At 45.5% G+C, this 7,500-nt stretch overlaps 1 protein-coding gene across 19 annotated transcripts in view; it reads right to left on the bottom strand.

The window, feature by feature from the left end:
• The window catches only part of LOC129860041 (microtubule-associated protein 2-like), a 95,459-nt gene that overhangs the window by 16,044 nt on the left and 71,915 nt on the right, over positions 1-7,500 (bottom strand). For all 19 annotated transcript variants that reach the window (XM_055930377.1, XM_055930369.1, XM_055930376.1 and 16 more), the window contains 5 exons: positions 5,007-7,500; positions 4,533-4,733; positions 4,110-4,250; positions 1,997-2,052; positions 1,155-1,275 (listed from right to left, as the gene is read on the bottom strand). The exon at positions 5,007-7,500 is cut by the window's right edge. In XM_055930377.1, coding sequence (XP_055786352.1) covers positions 1,155-1,275; positions 1,997-2,052; positions 4,110-4,250; positions 4,533-4,733; positions 5,007-7,500 — 3,013 coding nt within the window. The remainder of the gene's footprint in view (positions 1-1,154; positions 1,276-1,996; positions 2,053-4,109; positions 4,251-4,532; positions 4,734-5,006) is intronic.

Here is a 7,500-nt window from a genome sequence, read left to right as displayed (position 1 = left end):
TCTAGGGGAAGGCAGATGCAGTGCATCTCGACCAATAGAAGACATGCAAATTAATAAACTGACCTCAGAACAGCCTGCCTGATTTCAGATTTCTCACTTCCTCACAGGAAAATTGCTCCAACTTGAGTTCTGTTTTACTCACAGATATAATTCAAACGATTTTAGAAACTAGAGAGTGTTTTCTATCCAATAGTAATAATAATATGCATATTGTACGAGCAAGAATTGAGTACGAGGCAGTTTAATTTGGGAACGAAATTTTTACAAAGTGAAAACAGCACCCCCTATTGAGAAAAGGTTTTAAGAGAGAAACAGATTTGAGTTGAGCAGAGGATAGTTGTTAAGAGAGAAACAGAGTTGAGTTGAGCAGAGAATAGTTGTTAAGAGAAAAACAGAGTTGAGTTGAGCAGAGGATCGTTGTTGAGTTAAGAGAGAAACAGAGTTGAGTTGAGCAGAGGATTAAAAAGAGAGAAACAGAGTTGAGTTGAGCAGAGGATTAAAAAGAGAAAAACAGAGTTGAGTTGAGCAGAGGATCGTTGTTGAGTTAAGAGAGAAACAGAGTTGAGTTGAGCAGAGGATCGTTGTTGAGTTAAGAGAGAAACAGAGTTGAGTTGAGCAGAGGATTAAAAAGAGAGAAACAGAGTTGAGTTGAGCAGAGGATTAAAAAGAGAAAAACAGAGTTGAGTTGAGCAGAGGATCGTTGTTGAGTTAAGAGAGAAACAGAGTTGAGTTGAGCAGAGGATTAAAAAGAGAGAAACAGAGTTGAGTTGAGCAGAGGATTAAAAAGAGAGAAACAGAGTTGAGTTGAGTTGAGGATTAAAAAGAGAGAAACAGAGTTGAGTTGAGTTGAGGATTAAAAAGAGAGAAACAGATTTGAGTTGAGCAGAGGATAGTTGTTAAGAGAGAAACAGAGTTGAGTTGAGCAGAGGATAGTTGTTGAGTTAAGAGATTAGATAGCAGTCAAATCCCAGAAACTTGTGAAAAGGGAAAGCGCGTAGTAAGAGCGGACAGGGTGTCTTTACACATAGTATCATCAACAAGTTCAATACCTATACCGTTCTGTCATATGTGTATATAATACTTGTCAATATGGCAGTATATCATCTGTCTGAAGAAACACTGTGTGGAGGTGTGTGGAGGGGAGGGTTACTTACAGGTGGGCCTGCGGGGGGCAGGGCTGGTGTTGTCGTGCTCTGCTGGGGGGGCACGGCGGGGCAGGGAGGATGCAGGCCTGGGCAGAGAGGACCTCTTTTCTGGGGTCCGATAGGTACCCTCCTGTCACACACAACATAGAGTACATGTATGAGCACTTAGCAGACACAGATACAAACACATGCCATAGATCTAATAACAACATACCGACAACACCCGATTGCTGAGAACTAAATTACTTGTAATACCCAATTGTGTGGTTGTGAGAATGAATGGACAAAAACGAATGAACATCTCTGACATAGTCGTTACGGAACATTAGAATATTACCAATATGGAATGAATTGCACCTATACAGGAAGGAGGGAGGGTACTGCTCTAAAGGGCGTGTATTTTCCTTTCCCCTCCTCCTCACCTTCTCTTCCCTCCGCCCCCGCCTCTGCAGTGAGGGTGAGGGGGAGTTTCTGCCTGAGCATGCGGAGGAGGGGCGTGGCCCGCATAACTCCGCCTCCACTAGTGGTTTGGGTTTAGTGTGGGAGCATGCAGAGTTGGGCCTGGAGGACAGATCCTCTACCCCCCTGGTCAGTCGATGGTTTTTTAAGGCGGTGCGTGTGAGGCTCTAGACGGTAGCCATGGCAACGCAGGTAGGATGAATGGATGAATGGATGGCATGCAGGACCGACAGAGAGATGGACAAATAATAGACAGAATGACAGACAGGAGATGAGAGATGGGAAAATAATGAAATACAAAGACCGAAGACATATCAGAGGTGGGATGTCAGTGACAACACAATGTGACATCAATATATTCTAAATTACCATATACAGCTTGTATTACTTACAGAGGTCCTTTCCCGGGATTGGTGGGCCACATTAAGAGGCTGCCGGTCCTCCACGGCTGAGGAGAGAGAGAGAAAGAGAGAGAGAGAGAGAGGGAGGGACAGCAAGGGAAGAGAGAGAGGGATACAGGAAGAGAGGGGGGGCAGAGAGGGAAGAGAGAGAAAGACAGGGAGGAGAGAGAGAGAGAGAGAGAGAGAGAGAGAGAGAGAGAGAGAGAGAGAGAGAGAGAGGGGGGGGGGAGACAGAGAGAGAGAGAAGAGAGATAGAGAGCGAGGGAGGGACAGCGATGGAAGAGAGAGAGAGAATAATCAACTGTCAGGGTTAGGCCAGCAGAGGGGGATATCAGCCAACAGAAACACACAGCGGTAGCAATGAGTAGAGGGAATGCAGCAGACGCCAGATACCAGAGAAGACTACAGCCCATCATTAATCTCAAACACTCGAACACACACACAGTCCACACACACAGTCCACACACACAGCCAGTGCACTCTATCTTTAACCACTGAATCAGAAAACGTTCTAATGCAGAAGTGATGCATTCTTACTGCAAATCTTCAAGGAAGCATTTCTGTCAGGCTCATTTGTTCCTGACCAAATTCACCTATATTTCAGTTCACACAGCAGCACCCCAGTCAGACACCTGCCAGTCACTTCCACCAAACAGAAGAGTAAGGTATAGATAGTACTGTGGCTCAAGACAAAAACCATCCCAGCTAGCACATTTGGTTCCTTGGAAGTTGTGGGAACGTGCGTTTTTGGTTTCCCATTGGTTCTGGGAACGAAGCCATAAGTATTCTGACCGGTAAAAACTGAATGTTTTTTAAACGTTCTGAGAATGGAAGTGAACATTCTGCCTGTTCTGGGAACGTTCATTTTTAGGTTTGCTAGAGGTTCTGAGAACGTTTTAGTCTAGTTCCTTGAAAGTTTTCCTCTGATGTTTTATTTACGCTCTGAGAACAACATTTTTTTTTAGGTTTTTGAATAGCTTCCTTAAAACTTTCACTGAATGTTTCAATATGATTTTAATAACACTGCTAGATTACTTGGGTTCAGTTTTTGGAACTCCAAGCACACAGAAATTGATTTCCATTGGCATTAATCATGCAAATCACACATTTAATCACACATTAATCACACATTTATTGTGACACAGCATCAGTGAAGATTCAAACCTATAATCGGCTGTTCTCTATCCATAGAATTAGTCCACTGCGCCACCAGCCTGCCATGTTTTTTTTTACACATACAAAAATGTTAATTTTTGTCTATTCAAACAGACCCCATTACAAAGGAAAGAATCACTCATTAGCCTAAGGTAGTGAGAGTTTTGTTGATGCTGAGAACGGAAGGTATATGTTTTAAATAACATTCTTAGAACGTTCTCTAAAGTTTTCTTGTGGTTTTTCTGGAATGTTTTCTTAATGTCCTCTGAATAATTTTATAACATAACTTTAAATAGAACCATGAGGAAACTTCTAGGAAACGTTATGCTGAAGTACTGAAATTCCCACAGAAGAACGTTGTTTCATAACGTTCTCTGAACTATTTAGAGAGATTCCCAATGTCAAATCAGTTAAAGAACATTACTAGAACATTACCAAAATTGAAATGAAATGTAACCATGTTTGAACTTTTAGGAAACGTACTGTTAAAGTAATGAAATACCAAGAAAATTATGTTTTTTTTGTCAAGTTCCTTAAATGTGCTGAGAATGTTCTAAAGCCAAGCAACTATCCTGCATCATTCCCAGAACGTTAAGGGGAGGTTGTATGCTCTCACCAAGCTCTAAGAAACATACGGTTCTCTGAACGTTATGTGCTAGCTGGGATAGTGGCACATGGTTCTCACAAAGCACAACCATAGTAGCACATGGTTCTCACAAAGCACAACCACTCCCCAAACACGGAGCTTACAGCTTGGATGAGCATAATGCAACATGATCTCATGATTCTCAAAAACAAAACATCACAATAATGACCAATACAGGAATAAAATGGGAGAAAAAAAACGAACAACAGAGAGACATCTAGCGATGGGTCTGCAGTGCACATTATGTTTTTGGCCAGCTACATTGCATCGGTTTCCCTGCTGTGAGGACGGTAGGTAGGTCACCTGGTGGCTTGCGTCTAGCAGAGCCGTGGTGCGAAGCAGGTCTAGCTTGTCTGAACGTAGCAGCTTTGACTACAATCCTCCGAGTGGGAGAGCGACACTGGAGGACTGATACCTTACACTGTTCAGTTCTCTTCGTCCCCGCTAGCAGAGAAGGAAGACAGGGTTAACAACAGGAAGGAAGTGGACATCTGTTGTCATTATAGCGTGGTGCAATTTGCATTTAATCAACACACAGCATGGGTCTCAAGACCACGAAGAGGTGATAACATTGTCATTTACAAACTGTGTAATAAAACTAAAACAAATCCTTCCCAGTGCAACTTTAAGATTTCCTTGACAGAAGTGCTGTTCTGCAGTACCACAGATATATACAGTAAATAACACAGAATAACATGGACGATCTAACATTCTAGATCTAGAAACCTTTTTTCTTCTTCTCTTCCTCCTTTGGACGACGACTGAGGGGCTCTCTGCGGTTGAGTTTGCGCTCGGGGGTGGAGACGCGCCCATGTCCTCTGCCGGGGGGACGTTTATTAGAGGGTCTCTCTACCAGGGGAGTCTTGACAGGACTCTGTGTTTTAGGCAGAGCTTCAATCTGCTCTGTCATTACGCTTCTGTCATCATCTGCAGCACAGGGAGTGAGATAGGACAGGAGGGCTAAGCCCACATACACCTGGTCCATATGTCCTATATTCAACATTATCTGTATTGAATAGAATGGACCATCTGTGTATGAAGTTGCATTTCAAGATTTCCACGATATAGATTGTGTATTGTTGTTCATAGTCCAGTTAAAACGCTTGTTTGTTGTTGTGTGAGTTACACAAGCAAAAACATGTGAAGCTAACATTTTGCATTTACATTGTTACAATTGCATGCACATTTTGGGACTACTACCTTGTGAGTCCATCCAGCCACTCTCGCTGTCTAACATGGAGATGTCCATGGTGGTCTCGTCGTGAGCGGTGGTCTCGTTGGTCTGGCTCTGCAGTACGTCTGAGGTCTCCGTCTCCTCGCGACTGGAAGCCTTCATCTCAACTTCCTGCCCCACTTCAGCGGACTCCTCCTCCTCCTGCAGCACCACCCCTTCTTTATCCTCCACTTTATTCTCCTCTTTCTCTGCCTCCTTTCCATTTTCAGAGCAGGCAGATAGATGAGAGATGCGATCGGCATAATCCCCTTCATCAATGGTTGGGGCAGTAGCATCACATGATTCGTCATCCCCAGCAACAGCAGACTCCAAATCTTTAGGATTTTCAACAATCACCTCCTCCGCCCCACCCACCACCCTCACCTCTTCTGCCACCTCCTCCTGCTTCTCCACAGGGTGACTCTCTTGCTCTTTCTCCTTGAGGAGCACAGGAGGGACTTCAACTTCCTCCAAGACTTCCTCAGCTACTTCTATATCGTCTTCCTCCTCCTCTTCCTCAACTTGTGCCTGAGGTATGACTATAATTGGAGAACTTCCAGAAACACTTTTCTCTGGACTTTTCTCTTCTAGTTGCTCTGTGGCTTCCTCCACATCTGCAGTGCTCACGTTAGAGGGTGTTGGTGATGTTTCTTCAGCTTTGGTCTTGGCCTCTTCTTTTGGAACGACAGCCTCCGCTGGTACTGTTGACACCTCTGGTTCACTTTCACGCTTCTTCTCCTGCGCATTGATGATCTCCACTAATGATTCTGGTGATGATGTCATGGGTTCTTTTTTCTTTTCTCTCTCCAGTCCTCGAACATCCTTTGGCTGTAAGTCTTCAACAGCATTCTGATGGTCTGGGTCTGAGTTCTCCTCCACTTTCTCCATCTCTGGCTTTTTAAGACCAGTCTTCTGACTCTTCCCAATCCTTGCTGACATCACCTCTACTTTGACTTCTGCTGTGGCTTCCTCAACTTTGGTTCCCTCCACAGTGGCAGCCTTTTTTGCTGGAGACTCAGGGGTCGCAAAAAGCTTGGCGTCCTTCACCTCAGTGGCAAAAGTAAATGCGAAGTCTGGTGGGATGGGGGACGCTTCTCTGGAGAGGTCCTGCTCCAACTCTACCTCAGGAATGGCTTGGGTTTTGATGTCCCCAGGAAGACCGCTCTCCAGACGGAACTCTGTCAATTTGTCTTTGGATGGAGCCACAGGGATCCTCAGACGATCCGGTTTGACACCTGCCGTGACAGCTCTTTCAAGCACCAAAGTTGGCTTAACCGTTCCTCCAACCGATTCCTCTGCCTGGTTTGTTTTTTGCGGTGCCAGCTTTTGCTCGCCCTCTTCCGCAATGGCTCCCAGTTCCTCGTCACTGTCCCCTTCAGTCACTGTGGGGAACCGTTGGTGTGGGGAGCCCACTGGGCTGTGCAGATCGGCAGGCGAGGGCATGGGACCAGAGTACTCACTAAACACGCAGTAACCACGCTCCTCCTGCTGGCTCTCCTCTCCACCCACCACCCTGGGCGTCTGCTGGTTCCCCAGCACCAGCTTGGCCAGAGAACTGCCCACCAGAGCAGCAGATGGACAGGCAGGGACAGACCTCCTTCTATTATGCTGGTCCAGCTCCCTCTTCTCCAGGGTGGGTTTGGGCTTAACACCGGCTAGGTCCAGCATCTCAGGAAGGTCGTTGGATGGGTCGTTCAAATGGGTGTAGTGTTGCTTCATGGGTGAGAGTGACAACTCTGGAGCACACATTGTCTTAGAGGTGGTGTCTTCAGGTAGATCAGTGGAGGTTTCAGTGGTAGGGACTGGGAGAGCTATCTCTGGAGTCACAGGAAGTAACTGTCTCTCTAATGTTACTAATGGGGTGGTTACAGGAAGGTAGCCTGTGGTTTCATCCAGGCTTCCGGAAGAGACCTCTGTAAGAGATGAGAGCTTCGACTGGTTTTGCTCTCCTGCTTGACCCATTGAGCCAATAGCAAAATTCAGGGAAAGACTTCTGTGTTCCAATGACAATTTGCCAGGTGACAGCCTAGTACACACATCCTTCCTCTTAGGGAGATCCTCTAGCTTGTCCATGGCACTGTCACTCATCAACGTTATGCTGGATTTTGTCTGTTCTGGTGCTGAATGACTTATTTTAATGTTTGAATCGGCCCCCAGAACCTCCTCTGAGGGCTTCTTCTGGCTGACAGCACTGAGCTCATAGTAACCCTCACCACGTTCTCCTGGTTTTTCAGTATCCCTTTGTGTAGAGGTCTCAAAGTAGGCCGTCATACCGGACTCATCTTTTGAAGCAACTCCAGACTTATCTTCCGAACTCTGCTTGTCTTTTAGACTGTCTGCAGCAGATATGTGTGCCTCCTGCTTTGGCTTTTCTCCGTCACTGACCTTACTTTGAGGAGTCTCTTCAATCTTCTCAGTCTCAAATGACAATGGCCTGGCGGTCGATTGTCCTAGACTCAGCATTCTTTTCTCAGTTTTCTC

The sequence above is a fragment of the Salvelinus fontinalis genome, chromosome 7 (genome assembly GCF_029448725.1).
Source record: "Salvelinus fontinalis isolate EN_2023a chromosome 7, ASM2944872v1, whole genome shotgun sequence".
NCBI classification, from domain to species: domain Eukaryota; kingdom Metazoa; phylum Chordata; class Actinopteri; order Salmoniformes; family Salmonidae; genus Salvelinus; species Salvelinus fontinalis.
Note: the sequence above shows the minus strand (reverse complement) of the source record. Positions and strands in the feature narration are given on the sequence as shown.